This window comes from Dipodomys merriami, unplaced genomic scaffold (genome assembly GCF_024711535.1).
Source record: "Dipodomys merriami isolate MVZ:Mamm:240054 unplaced genomic scaffold, mDipMer1.0.p SCAF_40, whole genome shotgun sequence".
Classification (NCBI taxonomy): Eukaryota; Metazoa; Chordata; class Mammalia; order Rodentia; family Heteromyidae; genus Dipodomys; species Dipodomys merriami.
Genome location: NW_027205604.1, coordinates 6814258 through 6830956, shown reverse-complemented (window position 1 = coordinate 6830956; position 16699 = coordinate 6814258). Strand labels below are relative to the sequence as shown.

The following is a 16699-nucleotide window of genomic DNA, read 5'->3' as shown; positions in this document are numbered from 1 at the left end:
ATCAGTGACACACTTCTAATCCTAACTGAGGTTTGAGGATTGCCATTTGAAGCCAGCACAGGCAGGAAAGTCTGGGAGACACGCATCTCCAAGTCACCAGCAAAAAGCTAGAAGTAGAGCTGTGGCTCAAGTAGTAAAGAACCAGCATTGAGCAAAGAAGCTCAGAGACAATGCTCAGGTCCAGAGTTCAAGCCCCAGGAATGGCACAACCATAACAACAAAAGAATCTAGCTTGAAGATTGCTGCTACTGCTCTCTCTGTCAGCCATCTAGTCTTTCCTCTTCAGGTGGATCTCTGTGATCCTGTCTGGAGGTTCTTATACTTGTACTGAGTTCTTATTTGTTACCCCTATTATAAATAGGGTTTTTTTTGAGGGGAGGAGGGGAGGAAGGAAGCTAACACCTTATTGGTTAGGTCCCACAGCATTCTGATTGGTTGTTAATTACTCATCTGGTCCTTTCTGCAAACCCTCTCCCCTGGTTCACAAACAGGTATCAAAACTAGAAGGGGCAGAGGAGAGACAATGACTTTTTTGCATCTGGTTTCCTCTTGTTAGGCCAAGATGCTGTCGCAGGGGCCCTGGGTCTTATTTTCCTCTTTCATTATGGTTCCAAAATTTGGGATGTAGGGCCATGATCCATAGCAGAGAAAATATCTCATTGCCTTGGGTTGGGGCCTTTCTCATTTCCAGAAACAGAACTCTGGTCACGTCTTCATCATTTCCCAAGCAGGTTGAGAATATGATCTCTGACAGGAGTCTCATTCTGCATCCTGCTGTGAGAACAATCAGCCTTGACATCTATTCCATTCTCTCCCTGATTCAATAGTTCCATCTATTTCCCACTGGATCACTCTAAGACCCTCAGGGCCAGAGACCCCTCTATCAAAAATCCCACTTTCGTCTCCGAAGCTTCCAATTTTCTGTCCTATCAATCCTTCTAGGAAACACATTTTATTCATTTGTTCACTCGTTCGTTCAAAGAAAAAAAAAATCAATACTCATTGAGAATTAGGTGCTTGAGATTCTAATCCTCACAACAAAAGTAGCAGACAGGGAACAGCATCAGTGAGATTTAGTAAGAAGATGCAATGCTGGGTGCCAGTGGCTCACACCTGCAGTCCTAGCTACTCAGAAGGCTGAGATCTGAGGATTGCAGTTCAAAACCTGCCCTGGTAGAAAGTCCATGAGGCTCTAATCTTCAGTTAACCAACAAAAAGCTGGAAGTGGAGGAGAGGCTCAAGTGGTAGAACACTAGCCTTGAGTGAAAGAGGCAAGCAAAAACATGAGGCCCTGAGTTTCAGCTTTGGTACTGGCAAAAAAAGAAAAAAAGAAAAAGTAAAAGGAAGGAAGGAAGAAAGAAGGAAAAGATGATACAGGCTTGGGGAATTTCAGTAACTTGTCTGATTATAACCACAAACTCTCTTCTATGCTATTCTAGTTAACACTTATCATTTATAAACATTTATCATGTTTTGCTCCTAAGCAAAAACTGCTCTGAAGCCTTACAGATTAGGAAAGGAATGAAACATTGAGATCACATATATGAACATGCATATAGTTAGAAAGCATTTTACTTTATTTGTCAGGGCTTGAACTCAAGGACTGGGTGCTATCCTTGAGATTTTTTTGCTCAAGGCTGGCACTCCACCAATTGACTGAGCCATAGTTCCACTTCCAGCTTTCTGATAGTTTATTGGAGGTAAGAGTCTTGTAGACTTTCCTACCAAGGCTGGCTTTGAACTGCAATCCTTGGATCTCAGCCATTACAGGCATAAGCCACTGGCATGGTTAGCATTTTCTATACATTGATTTTGGGGGGGGCAGGAGGGGTTAAGACTAGGTCTTGTTTTACATCTCAGGCTGGGCTTGAACTTGCAAGCTTCTTGCTTCAATCTCTTTTTTTTTTGGGGGGGGGGTCCAGTCATGGGGCTTGAACTCTGGGCCTGGGCGCTGTCCCTCAGCAATTCAGCTCAAGGCTAGCACTCTACCACTTGAGTCACAGCGCCACTTCTGGCTTTTTTCTTTTTTTTTTTTTTTATGTGGTGCTGAGGAATCGAACCCAGGGCCTCATGCATGCAAGGCAAGAGCTCTACCACTGAGCCACCTTCCCAGCCCTGCTTCAATCTCTTGATTGCTGGGATTACAGGTCTGTAATTCACACTCCTTACTCTACATGGATTCTTCTTGGTAAAAGGAAAGCCAGTTCATCTCTTAGGAGGAACAGGCAAAAATAAGTCTGTTCTTGGAATTTCTAAAACCCATTTTGATAAGTATCTCTTTCAACTTTTGCATTCAGCCTTTCACCCTCTAAAGTATGCCCGTTTATCTAGGCATTCAAATTCTCCCACATACTTTCTAATTACTTCTTCACAACATATAAGGAGACTATACTCAAAGCTGAACTCTAGATTGACATGGAGGATTACAAAAATGAATGAAACTCAGCCACCTAGAAGAGGCATGCATTAGATCCTGAGCAATGTGAGAACTGAAAATAATTGGGATCATGCACAGAAGTGCCTTTGACCCTGGGGGAGTTTGGGGAGACAGAGAGCAGACTTTGATTGGAGCTCATGGGTGAAGCATGACTAGATGAATTTAGGCAGGGAGAGGGAACAGCATGTTCTGAACCATAGAAGGGCAATACAGGCCTGATGTGTCTTTGGAAGCCCTGAGTGTTAACCTGGGTTGAAAGGCAAGGCAGGACAGGCTGGAGGGATGAAGTTGGACAGGAGAAAGTACTGGGGCCCAAATGGAAGGTGCAAAGCATGGTAGTGCTCTGTGGACCCTGGGGATTTATCTTGCCTGCCTTTTAGAAAACTTTTCCCTCCCTTATAGGCCTATGATGGAGGGTTTGAGTCAAGGCATTAATTAGTTAACGATTTAATGTTGTGCTGGTACTGGAACTTGAACTCAGGACCTGGGTACTGTCCCTTAGTTTTTTTTCATTTCAAGGCTGGTGCTCCACCACTTGAGCCACATCTCTACGTTTTTTTGCTAGTTAATTAGAGGTAACAGTCTCACAGATTTGTCTGTCCCGACTGATTTTGAACATGATCCTCAGATCTCAGCCTTCTGAGTAGCTAGGATTACAGGGATAAGCCACAGGTACCAACTTAGAATCAAGTTTTAAGACAAATGGCTTCAAGAGTCCCTTTGGTGACGTCAGCAGGACAGAAGCCAGTAAGGAGGGAGGTCTCTGCTATCTGCAAAGAAGGACTTCAAATTCCATGAGGAGAGGAGCTGTTTCTTAGGGTTCTTTTGTTTCCCTGGGCATGGCTGTTAGAATACTATGTACTGTTATTATTTTTAGAGGTCAACGAGAGCAGTGCGCTGTGTCTTCATCAGTGAGGCTCAAGGGACTTACTGGACACCTGGAGGTCATGGAGGGGACAGTCTCCCTGGGCTAACTTCTGCTGGGTCTCCTGAGACCCTTTCCTGAATTGAGGGGTGGGGTAGGAGGAAACCCGTGAACCTGTGTAGCAAGAACACATTATACCTGATTCCACGAATGCAAACTCAACAGTGAGCTAATGAGCACTTTTGTGGTTCTCCCCCAACTAGCTGTTCACCTATAAGAGAAAACAGTTCCTAGAGTTCAGGACACTGATTGGGTACTGAAAGGGGAGGTAGGATGGGGGGGAACCCATCATTTTCCCGTGCTATAATTAACTTCACGCACAAAATCCTATTGGAAATATAGGCGCGACAAAATAACTCAAGACTGCGGCGAGAACCAGCAACAACGAACAGAGAAATATATGTATACATGGGGTGGGGGGGGAGGGAGGAAGAAAGGAAGTCAGTTTTGATTATTACCCAGTAAATACTACATTTGTGGGCGCCAAACGTCTGCCCTTGCGGTTCAGGAGCCGGTAGTGTCCCTAAGCTTCGGAGTTCTTTGCTCTTGCGAGGACCAAAAAGAAGCAGCTTAGGCCTGGCTGTGCCCCCCTCGCCCCGCGAGGCCCCGGGGCTCCGGCCAGCCGGGCCATTGCGGCTGCGGGCCTACTCGGCGGATTACGGCCGGGGGCGGGGCCCGAATCCCCATGTGGTCCCGACATCATTGACATGGCGGAATCCCCCGCCGAACCCTCCTGGTAGTTATTTGGCGGCGGCGGCGGCAGCGGCGGCGGAGGAGGCGGAGGCGGAGGCGGAGAGCGGCGGCGGCGGGAGCGGCGGCGGGGGCGGCAGGGCTCCTCTGGCTGGGAAGGCGCGGGGCGACCCGGTGTGTGGGCGCCTGGAGCCCCCGTTGCAGCCCCGGGGAAGGTAAGGCGAAGCTGGGCGCGCAGCGGCGGCGAGCACCGGGATGGAGGCCGGGGAGCGGGGCCGGGGGCCGGGGACCCGCGCTGGAAGCCGGGACGGGCGGACGCTGAGTCCGGCCCCGTGCGCTCCCGTCCCGGGCGCGCTGCCGGCTTCCCGGGGAAAACTTGGCGCCGGAGTCCCGGGGAGCCCGGGCAGCCCGGGCCGGTGGGAGGGGGGGGGTTCCCGCCCCCTCCCCACTCGCGAGGTCTGGGGCCGGGAGCGAAGAGGGTGGGTCGCTGTGAAGGAGAAAAGAAACGTGGGCGGCGAGCCCCCTCCTCCCGCGGGCCCCGGGCGCGGAGCGCGCGCCCCTGCCCGGTGGGGGCGGGGGCCGCGGAATCTTCGACGTGTCACTTTCCGCGGGGCCTTTCCACATGGCGGCGGGCGGGGGCCGCTGGCGGCGGGGGCCAGGGTGTGTGCGGGGTGCGGGGGGCGGCGTGTGTGTGTGTGTGTGTGCGTGTGTGTGTGTGTGTGTGTGCGCGCGCGGGGTCCGAGGCGCTGGGTATGTGTGAGCGTGCAGGGTGCGTGGCCCGGTGTGTGCGGGGTCCGGGGTCCAGGGTATGTGTGCGGGGTACAGGGTGCGAGGTGTGTGCGGGATCCAGGTCCTGGGTGTGTGTGCGAGTGTGTGCAGGGGAGGGGTCCAGCGTGTATGTACGGGGTGTGTGCGGGGTCCAGGATGTATCTGCGGAGTGCTGGGTCGTTGTGTGTGTGTGTGCGCGCACGCGTGTGTGTAGTGTGTGCGGGGTACTTAGGTCCCGGGTGTGTGCGGGGTGAGGGGGCCGGGCTGAGTGCGGGGGTCTGGGGTGTGTGTGCGGGGTGAAGGGGCCGGGCTGAGTGCGGGGGTCCGGGGTGTGTGTGCGGGTTGAGGGGGCCGGGCTGAGTGCTGGGGTCCGGGATGTGTGTGCGGGGTTTGTGCGGGTGCTCTGTCCGGGCTGCGTGTGCGGGGTCCGGGCGCCCTCCCCCGGGACGCGGGCGGGAGAGTCCCCTGCCCGCCCCCCTCCCCGCCGGGCTCCCCGGGACACTCCCCGCCTCGCGGCCGGCCACCTCTGCGCGCCACGTCCTCCTCCTCCTCCCCGGCCCCCCGGGCTCCCCCCGGGCAGGGGGCGGGAACCGGCGGCCGCGGCCGGACCTGGCGAGCCTGGCGGCTGGGAGTGCGGGCGGGGGCGCGGGGCGCGGCGGGAAGCAGCGGGCGACTCGGTGCGTGCGCGGGGTCGGCGGAACTCGGGTCAGTCGGTCGCCGAGGGGCGCCCGGGCCGGGGTGGGGTGCGGCGGGGCGGGGCGGGGCGGAATGCGCGCCCCGGGGCGGCGGGGAGGGCCGGGGCGGCGCGGGCCGGCGGTCGAGGGGAAGGCTTGTCACTCCCGGCGGGGCCCGGGACCGAACCCCGCCGCCTTTCCCTGGTCCCCGGGAGTCCCCCCTCCCCGGTGCGGGCGGCGCCCCGCCGGGGCGGCTTGCGGGAGTGTGCGGCGGCCCCCGGGAGGTTTTCGAATCTCCGCTCGCGCCCTGGCGTCCCAGACGGAGGGAAGCGTCTGGCATTTTGTCCAGACGGGGCCCATGGCAGACTTCCTTAAGTTTCAACTTTTTATTTTCTTTTGCTCTTCAGCCCAACCCCCCTCACCCCCTTCTTTTTTTTTTTTTTTTTTTTTTAAACAAAATGTAGAATTTTGGCTGCGGTGGGGCCGACGCTGGGGGAAAAAAATAAAATAAAAAAAAGGCATCCGTGGATCTGCCCGTCCTGGTTGGTCTCCCCCCCCCCCCTCCAGGCTTAATCCTATTTTGGAACGGGTGAGGTCTTTTGTTGGGTGGGCACTCTTGATTGCTTGTCTGTTTATTTTTTAATGTGCAACTAATTTGATTTGAATTTTTTCCAGTTTCCGGGCCTTGCTAGGGAGAGCTAGGGGAGAAGGGACTAATGCCACTTTTCTTTCAGTGTGGCCAGAGGTGGGGCGCGGGGAGCGGGGTCGCTGTGGAGTGGGCATAGAGAGGGAGCAGACAGACCCGGAAGAAAAGGAATCTGTTCTGGAATCACGTTTCCCCCTCCCTCTGCTTTTTTCCCTTTTTCTTCTTCTTTTTTTTTTTCTTTCTCTCTTCCCCCCCCCCCCGCTTTTTTTTTTTTTTTTTTAAGGTTTTAGGCCTTGAGTACAATTGCACGGATCTGTTCTGATTTCTATTTCCTGAGTTCCTCCAGGGCCAGCCTCAAGTGGAAGCATTACCTATAGCATGGGTACCCCGATATTGTGCCCCCCTTTTTTTTGGCGGGGTAGGGTGGGGAGGCTTGGTTCCCTCTCATAGGAGGCTGACTCTGGAAGCAGTAAATTTCCTGGCTTCTTGGCAGCAGCAGGAAGGTAAAGTCTCTGGACAAGTTTCTGGCCCTGGAAGGGGACCTCGCCCATGGGGGCACAATTCTCACTTTGTTTAGACCCCGGAGGGGGAACCCACCAGCCGCCTAAGAATGAAGCAGGGCTAGTAAACAGAACAAAACCCAGAAATGCTGTCATTATTAAATCGTTTTTTAACTCACGTGTGTGCCTTTAAAGCCTTTTGGTTTAAAATGCTCTTGAGAGGAAAAAACAGAATTCCTGTGTTCATTTAAGAGAGACGTTCTAAAGGCGAGATCTCCTGAAATAGGGGGTTGTCGCCTCTAATGACAGTCTATGCAGTTGCAGAAAGAGATTCCGGTAATCTTTGAAGACAGACTTTATAAATAGCACACTGGAGAGCCAGGCTGTATTGGAGAGCCAGTCGCTGGGGTTTCTGGAAGAATCTTTGGGATCTGCTAGGAAGGAGCTCGGGGGAGCCCAGGAAGTTGTTTACTCGGTAGCGAAGTTTGTGGCTCCCTCACGGAAAAGTCTGAAGATCTTTAGAAGTAACAAGAAAGAACTTACCAAACTTTTCTCATTATTTGAAGAGGATGCTTAGAAGTAACAAGAACTTCCCAAACTTTTGCCGGTAGGAAAATCAAGTCCAGGGAGAGGGAGGGGCTAGTTGAAGATCACTCCATAGGATTGCTTCAATGGCTATTCTTTCTTAGGTGCAGAATGTGTCCATTTCTTGTGCCTCTTTCGCATTCTTTCATTAACATTTGAACAACCGTTTGGTTTAAGTAGCATTAGATGAATCTTTACAAATGAGCATCATGGTTCACGGGATCTAAGTAACTTCATAGCCACAGGCAACTCTGTGGTGTGTGAAGTGAAATGTCTGTCTTGGTAGAAATGGTTATTTGCCTTGTACAGTACCACAGCCTCCACACTGGTAGTCACTGAGGACCTACCTGCTGTTTACATTTAGTTTGCTTTTAATAATTTTAAACTTAAAATGGCCAATTATGGCTAGGGAGTGCCATGTTGGACAGCACAACCGTTTTCTGACTCCTAGCTCTGCTTATGTTAAATTGGGTCATAGTGTTTTTGGAATCTCTTGATTAGCCTTCTTTGTTTTCCTTCTACATAGATATAAGATGCTTGATTGCTTGCTTGTTACTGGGGCTTGAATTCAGCACCTGAGCATTGTCTCTGAGCTTATTTGCTGAAATTAGAGCTCTACCACTTGAGCTACAGCTCAACTTCTGGCTTTTTGGTAGTTAATTGAAGCTAAGAGTCTCACAAACTCTGGGGTGGCTTTGAACCATGATCCTCAGATTTCAGCCTCCTGATGGCTAGGATTATAGATGTGAGCCACCAGTACCTCTTTCATAAGAATGTTTTAGATTCAGCTCTTCAAAAGCATTTAAAGGTTGAGTTAGGTACACCACCACTTTTCTCTCACAATAAAGTGGCTACAATAGGCACATTGTTATTATTATTATAGCTCTTTTCATGAGGCAGTTCTTAAAAGATTTTCTAAGTGTCAGGCCAACCATCATTCACTTTTCCTTTTATAGTCGCAAGATTAATCAGGAGAATTTAAATTGTTTTACTATTGAAATATAAAATGAAAATATTAAGCACTACTTTTATCCATGAATTAAGAAGACTAGTGTAGGATTCAAAGAGTACATGGTTAAAAAAAAAGTCTTCTGATTAGTAGATTTAATTTAAATCTTTTGTACTTTGAGAGTTTCATTTGGTAAAAGGAACTTTAAAACTTTCTGCCTTTGTATGACATAATGGGAATTCTACCTCATATTTAGTAAGCATTCATTCATCTCAATTGGATTTTGTCCATAAATATGCAGCTAGCACAATACCTTTTTTAAAAATATAGTATTGTTGTTAAGGTATTGTATGGAGGAGTTACCATTTCATAACAATCTTTTTTTGAGGCAGTGGAGGGGGAGGTATCTTTCGAAAAAGACATGAAACAATGATCATTTTTTAATTGGGAATTTAGAAGAGGCAACTTCCATTTCTAGCATGAAGAGAGCTACATCTTCCATACCCACGAGAACATTATCTGGTCCTGAATGACTTATATCAGGGAGTCAGCTTTAAATTGACTATGTTCATTTTGTGAGTGTCAGTTGCATTGCTTGAAGCTCTTGAAATTGTAAACTCAACTCCAGTTAAGAGACTGTATGGGGACTGTTGGAAGCTGGGCCCTGGTGGCTCACACCTGTAAAGCAATCCTAGCTACTCAGGCTGAGATCCAAGGATCACAGTTCAAAGCCAGACAAGGCAGGAGGGTCTGTAAGATTCATATCCAATTAACCACCAAAACCTGGAAGTGGAGATATGGCTCAAGTAATTAAAGGTGCAGCCTTGAACAAAAAAGGGATAGTGCCCAGACACACAGACACAGACACAGACACAGACAGACAGACAGACAGACAGACAGACAGACAGACAGACAGACACACACACACACACACACACACACACACACACACACACACACACACACACACACACACACACAGAACAGAACATCTTGTTGGTACTCATTTCTGACCATTGGGGGCACTGCACTATTTCAAAGGGCCAGGATAAGAACCATTTATAAATAGAAGTTTCTTGTCCTAGGAGAGTGCCAAATATAGGAAACGAGATTTAACCCATGTGTATGGCTCTATTTGTGGGACATGAGATGCTTAATAGGAATGAGAGTTTAACAGTATCTTCTTTTTTTAAAACAGTATTGTTACATATCTCAGGATGGCCTTGAACTCACTAACCAAAACTAGCCTTGAGCTTCTGATCCTCCTGCCTCCTGAGCACTGAGGTGTGCTGTGACTACAGGCATGTGCCAGCTGCTGTGCTGGCTATTTTACTATCATCTTAAAGATGTTGAATGATTGACAGGGATTGTGGACCACCCTTGGGCACTATTCATTTTTCCTTATGTACTTGCAAATTTATTCTGAAGAATTTAAATTGTCTTATTAATCCAGATGTAAAATTAAAATATCAAGCATTAGTTTGAATTTTGAAAATCTCATCCATGGAAGAGAAAGTTTGCTTTTAAGCTGTGTGTCCTGATAACCTTTGGACTTGGCAGAGCCTAGGTTTCTAATTGAATATGAATGTAATTGCATCCATACCTCTCCAAATGCTTGTCACAGAGACTAAAGAGTCAGTGAATTGAGTGAATGGAGGCAAACTTCAGCAGAGGCAAACTTCAGCAGTTGTTGAGCCTGAGATCTGAGGATCTAGGTTTGAAGCCAGCCAGGCAGAAAAGTCTATAAAATTTGGTTCCAATTAACCAGGAGGAAGCCAGAGGTGGAGGTGTGGTTCAAGTGGTAGAACACCAGCCTTGAGTGAGACTGAGAGAATGAGGCCTTGAGTTCAAACCCAAGTACTGGTACACACACACACACACACACACACACACACACACACACACACACACAAGTGACAGTCTAGTTGGGTAGACACACACACACACACAAACCCAAGTGACAGTCTAGTTGGGTAGACTCAGCCATTAGCCACTGCAAATGGGAGATACTTCACAACTTAAAAATGGATCAGTTTTGGCATCTAGTTGAGATATGATAGTGTTCTTTAAGTTGTGGATGGAATTTGATGCTCTCTGGCAGGAGAGGACAACTTTTTTCTGCTGAGGGCCATCTGGATATTTCTAACGGCGGAATGGGCTATATGAACTTAAAGTTCAAACAGAGCAGGCATGTCTTGTCCCGGGAAGCTTATGTGTCTTCTCTGTCATGTACCAAATGGTTCCCTAGCCCTGCTGTTAGTCACAGATAATTGGGGTGTGTGTGTGTGTGTGTGTGTGTGTGTGTGTGTGTGTGTGTGTGTGTGTGTGTGTGTGTGTGTGTGTGTGTGTGTGTGTGTGTGTGTGTGTGTGTGTGTGTGTGTGAGATGCTGTTGAACCAGATGTGGCATTAGTTGAGGTTCAAGGATGTATCAGTGTTTAAAATACCTCCTTGGTTAAGTGATTCTACTCAAGTTTTTATTTTTCCACTTTTCCTACTAGGAGGCGGGTAGCTCTAGACCAGGGTCTCTTAATGGAATATTCTACTGTGTTCTGACTGGTGTTCTGGCAAAGGGAAGGCATATTTCTGTTCACAGGCAGTGGTATTTTGCTCATATTTTTGGAATGTTGTGTAGCTGAGTGTCCACCAGCAAGCTCCCTGAGAAGCTTTGAGAAGGAGGAACATCAGAGCACCTTCAGGCTGTTTAAAACTGAATTTGGATTAGAATTTAAGCTTCCAAATTAGGTTTGAATGTATAGATGCATCTGTGTTTTGGCTTTGGGAGGAGTGATAATGATTCAGAAAAGTTTACTTAATAACTTTCCCTGATATATTAACTCACAGTTACTAAATGCTTTCTGTTGAAAATGATTGTCTAGAAAATGGTCCTTATATTTGGAAAAGTGTAGCTTTTTGTTGTTGTGTGCTGGTACTGGTGCTTGATCTCAGGGCTTGGCACTGTCCTTTAGCTTTTTTGTTCAAGGCTGAAATTGTATCACTTGAATCACACCTCTATTTAGAGCATTTTGGTGGTATACTGGAGATAAAAGTCTTATGGATTTTCCTGCCTGGGCTGGCTTTGAACTGTGATCCTCAGATCTCAGTCTCCGAAGTAGTTAGGATTGCAGGAGTGAGCCACTGGTGCCAGCAAATGTAGCATGCATTTTTAAAAATAAATTATTAAGTAGTACAAAGGGGTTATACTTTCATAAGTCAGGTTGTGAGTACAATGCTTCTTGGCCAGTGTCACCCCTTTCTTCATTCTTTCCCTTTTTCTCTCTCCCATCTCTACCCTCAAGAAAATGTAGCATGTTTAAGAAGCAACTGAACATTCTAAAGTGGCAGGAAATAAAATGATTAAATTTATTCATAAGATACTTAGGTCCTCCACAGCCTGTGAAAGACCTCTCTATTTAAAATAACTTCATTGTTTTGCATGAAAGTAATTAGGAACTTGCAATTAACCAGGCAAAGCTAGGACAGATCTTGGCTTCCTGTTCCATAGAAATGGTTTTATCTAAATATCAGAACTTCAGAAATATTTACTCAATTAAGTGAACAAACCAATTTAAACACTTAGGGAAAATTGAGGTACTTAAAAGCCTGTAAGCCAAGCATAGTGGTTCATACCAGTAATTAATTCCAGATATTTGGGAGGTAGAAATCAGGAGGTTTACAGTTTGAGGCCAGTTCTGGCAGAACATTTAGTGATACCCTCATCTTAACTAATAAAAAGCTGTGTGTGGTAGGGCTCAGCTCTGATCCTAGCTATAGGATGACACAAAGAGGAGGATCATGGTCCAGGTTGTCCTGGGCAAAATAATTTAAGATTCTACTTGAAAAATAACTAAAGTAAAGAAAAGAAAAGAAAAGAAAAGAAGGCCAGGCATATGTCTGTAGTGGTACAGCATCTGCTAGCAAGCAGAAGGCCTTGAGTTCAAACCCAGTACCACAAATAAAACAGAACAGTGTAAAAACGCACTGTGGGCTGGTTTTGTTGCTAGGTTTTCCTCTAGATACAGGAGGCCATGGGAAGTAGGTGCTGTTTGTAGGTGGTGTTAAATAGCATGGATTTCCCTGGTGCCATCATGCGCTTAGTCGGATTTGAACTCAGGACACACACTCAGTGGCGCTAAGAATGATCTTATTGGTGTGCAGAACAAATTGCCACAAGATAGCACCTAGATCCTTGACACCATTAGAACACATCTATGTCTCTTTGCTTGGGAGTTTTTCTGTTGACATTTTCTTTGCTATTTCTCATTTCTTCTATAGTCTGGAAGTGTTTGGTGGCATAATGATACGGGTAAGTGGTAAAGGTGGCCGGACAGCATGATTGCTTTTAGCTGCCTGTCTCCACCTCTGCTTCCCACAGCAGCTGTCAGTGTGTGGGCAAGCCTTGAGCAAGGCCTTCCTGGGCAGCTTGTTCCAGATATTGTCTGATCTTAATAGTAGCATTTAAAAAATAAATTTTAGTATGTTTTTTATTTTATGCTCAGTTATTTAAACATGAGATTTTCTTCCTTCCCTTCTCCCTTCCTTCCTTTCTTCCCTCCCTTCCCTCTCCTTTCTTCCCTCCTTCCCTCCCTCCTCTTTTTTTTCCTCCTATCCTTCCCTCCTCTTTTCCCTCCCTCCTTCCCTTCCTTCCTTCCTTCCTTCCTTCCTTCCTTCCTTCCTTCCTTCCTTCCTTCCTTCCTTCCTTCCTTCCCTCCTTCCCTCCTTCCCTTCTCTTTTTCCTCCCATCCTTCCCTCCTTTTTCCTCCCCTTCCTTCCTCCCCCCTCCCCCCTTCACTTTCCACCTCTTCTTCTCCTTCTCCCTTTTTCCCTTCCTCCCTCCCTCTTTGTGGGGAGGGCAGTATGAGATTTGAACTCAGAGTCTCTGTTTGCTAGACAGGTACTCCACTCATGGAGCCATATTTTTTTTTTTGAGGTAGGGGGAAGTAGTCCTGGAGCTTGAACTCAGGGCCTGGGTGCTGTCCCTGAATCTCTTTGTGTTCAAAGCTAGCACTGTACCATTTGAGGCACAGCACCACTTTTGGCCTTTTCTGAATAGTTTATTGCAGATAAGAATCTCAGGCCAGGCTGTGGTAGTTTACACCTGTAATCCTAGCTACTCTGGAGGCTGAGATCTGAGGTCGAAGTTCAAAGCCAGCCCCGACAGGAAAGCCCATGAGAGTCTTACCTCCAGTTCACCACCAGATAGCTGTAAGCAGTGCTGTGGCTCAAAGTGGTAGAGCATTAGCCTTGAGCAAAAGAGCTACGAGAAAGTACCCAGCCCTGCCACATGCCTGACAAAAGAAAAAAACAAAAAAACAGAAAACAAAACAGTCTCATGGGACTTTTCTGCCTGGGCTGGTTTTGAATTTCAGTCCTCAGATCTCAACCTCCTGAGTAGCTAGGATTATAGGCTTGAGCCACCACTGCCTGGCCTATATTTTCTCTATAATTGTGTATATGTCTGTATGCTCCATGCATATAATCTCTAAACACTAGCACATAAACACACATACATGCAAATAGCTTGACAGAAGTCCACTCAATAGCATTTCCCCTGGTGTGCTCATTTTCCTGGTAGAAGGTATTGTCCTTGCTGTGGAAAGGTCCTCAGAGTCATGGTTTCCTATCAAGGCAAACAGTGGCAGTAAAGAATACAGCATTGTGTTTCCATAGTGCTCTTGCTTAACTTTGGCCTCCCAAAAAGAAAATCATGTTCCATTCTTCTTGGCATATCCTCCATCATTGCTTTTAGATAATTTATCATTTTCTTAAATTTCTTGTAGGCTTTTATCTGTACCTTTTGGAGTACTTGACCTCGTCAAGGTTGTTTGTTTCCTTGTCTCTTTTTTTGTTTTTGTTGGTCATGGGGCTTGAATTCAGGGTCTGAGCACTGTGCCTGAGCTTTTCTGCTCAAGGCTAGCACTCTACCACTTTTTTTCCCCCAAGAATTGTAGACTTTATTAAAAGAATAACCACGTGATACTAAGTACTCTACCACTTTGAACAACAGCTCCACTTCCAGTTTTCTGTGGCTAATTGGAGATAAAGAGTTTTACAGCCTTTCCTGCCTGGGCTGACTTTGAGCAATGATCCTCAGATCTCAGCCTCCTGAGTTGCTAGGTTTACAGGTGTGAGTCTTCGGCGCCCTGCTATTCCTTGTCTCTTTCCTTGTCTCTCTTGATTGACTTGTAATGTGATTGTTCTTCTTAGTTATTTTGGTGTGTATGTGGGGGGAGAGGACTTGGGCAATATTGGGATTTGAGCTCAGGGTCTGGGCATTATCCCTTTTTCATTTCTTTTCCATGTGGTAGCACTCTACTGCTTGAGCCACAGCTCCTCTTATAGCTTTTTGGTGGTTCATGGGAGATAAGAATCTCATGTATTTTCCTGCCTGGACTGACTTTGATCTGGGAGCCTCAGAATCTCAGCCTCCTGAGTAGCTAGGATTTCAGGCAAGATGTATGTGTCATTGTGTGTGTGTGTGTGTGTGTGTGTGTGTGTCTGTGTGTATCACACATACTTGGGTTGAACCCAGGGCCTCATGCATGCTTGAAAGTACTCTACCACTAAGTTATACCCCAGCCCAGCTTCTGGGTTTTCATGTTTAGTTGCTGACTGGATTCCCAGGTTGAATTTCAGCTGAGGACCACTCCAGTGTGCAATTATGGTTTCTTCTACTGAGGTAATCTTTGAAACATGGACTGTGTTACAGACCTTTTGTTGTTCCCATAGCTTTCTTGTTTTGTTTTGTTTTTTTCTCATGGGAGGGAATAAATACTTAACTAAACAAATTAAAACAAAGGCATGAGTCACCTTCTGTGTAAAGCTAGCTTTTCATGTACTGCTATCTGAAAGAAATAAAAGTTCTCCCAAGGGTATGTTTACTTTGTCATGTCTGTTTGAAAGTTGATGTTGAAAATTTGAGCAAGTACCTCCTAATTCTGTTGTCCAAAATACCATTCTTAATTGTGTATGCTTTACTTGTTTACAGGGTTGATTTGAGAATTATACATTAAGATAATTTTTTAAGGTAACTTTTCAGAGATTTGGGGAAGTTTTAAATAATCTTTCTCTAGTGAAATTCTAAAAGGGAGGTACTAAGGCCCTCCCTTACCCGCATGTGCCCTGAAGCTGTTGGGGGCCAGCTGGGAGCTGATACTGGGTGCTGCTGTCCAGCCTGGTTTTGGTCTCAGACTAAGTTATAGAAGGAGTCAGACAGCAGGCTGGGAAAGAATTTGGTTAGTGTGACCTCAGCCTTTGCAGATGGAGTTAAAGCCTTTCTGATAAGGGAAGAATCTCCTGGGACGCTACCAGCCTGTGTACGGGGTGGGCGTTGTGTGGGGCTAGTATTCTTTACATCTACAATGGGATCTGGGGATCTTTATTTTATCCAGACCTTTGGGTGAATGCTATGATGATACAAGCTTGGACAACTCAGGCTTCGGGAGTTTGCCCTTTTGCCAATCCAGCTCTTTTAAGTTTTTTTTTTTTTTTTTCCTCTCTTTTAATCTGATGCCTGGAAAGAAGAGGTAGGTCCTGAGATCAGGGGATCTCAGGATCTAGGGAAGAACTGATCACAGTGGTTTTGTTTGTTTTTTGTTTCAACTCAGAGCCTGGGCACTGTGCCTTAGCTTTTTTGCTCAAGGCTGATGCTCTACCACTTGAGCCACAGCTCTACTTTTGGATTTTTGCTGGCTAATTGGAGCTAAGAGTCTTGTGGACTTTCCTGCCCTGGCTGGCTTCGAACCATGATCCTCAGATCTCAGCCACCTGAGTAGCTAGGATTACAGGCATGAGCCACTGGCACCTCCCTGATACTTTGTTTTGTATAGATTTTTTTTTCTCTATTCATGGCAAAAGCTTGTGCATACTGGGAATCCAAGAATAGAAGATATGGCTGAAAATGTTAAAAACAAAAACCACCTGTCTTTGTCACCTAGACCACTTGTAGCACTTTGTTTATCAGCTTAATGCTGCCACTAGTAGCTGACATTATCTTACCTGTTTGGCCAGGCTGGTACCATGTGTGTGTTCCCAGGTAGTTGACTATTAATACTATTTTCTAGTAAAATGCCTTACTGGCTATTACTCAGATACTTAAAATATATTCTTTTGCTACAATGCTAATATTCCGGACAGTCTCAAGAGGGAGATTTTTCTGGATCCTTTTCTGTCCTGGTAATGTTAGCTTCGAATGAGAGAAACCAAAGAACAAAAGCACACTCTATAGAAATGAATGTACAGGAAACAGTCCAGTGACTGGAAAAATGGAGTGAAGTTTTCTTTCAATTTAGAGACTTTTAACAACTCCATGAGCCAGGTGCTGGTGGCTCACACCTTTAATCCTAGCTACTCAGTAGACTAAGATCTGAGGGTCATGGTTTGAAGCCAGCCCAGGCAGCAAAGTCCCAGAAGTGGACCTGTGGCTCAGTCGGTAGAGTGCCAGCCTTGAGCAGATACAGCTAAGAGATAGCCCAGGCCTTGAGTTCAAGCCCCAGTTCTCTCTCTCTCTCTCTCTCTCTCTCTCTCT

At 46.7% G+C, this 16699-nt stretch overlaps 2 protein-coding genes across 3 annotated transcripts in view; both read left to right on the top strand.

Moving 5' to 3' along the window:
• The window catches only part of Tmem212 (transmembrane protein 212), a 133401-nt gene extending 129130 nt beyond the window's left edge, over positions 1–4271 (top strand). Inside the window, 1 exon segment of the mRNA XM_069991957.1 lies at positions 3871–4271. Coding sequence (XP_069848058.1) covers positions 3871–4271 — 401 coding nt within the window.
• Positions 4183–16699, top strand: part of Fndc3b (fibronectin type III domain containing 3B) — a 281337-nt gene continuing 268820 nt past the window's right edge. Inside the window, exon 1 of one of the 2 annotated variants that reach the window (XM_069991887.1) lies at positions 4183–4267. The gene's annotated coding sequence lies outside the window, so the exon portion shown is untranslated. Of the gene's footprint in view, positions 4268–5493; positions 5526–16699 lie in introns of those variants that run through there. The other variant, XM_069991888.1, reaches the window with a different exon arrangement.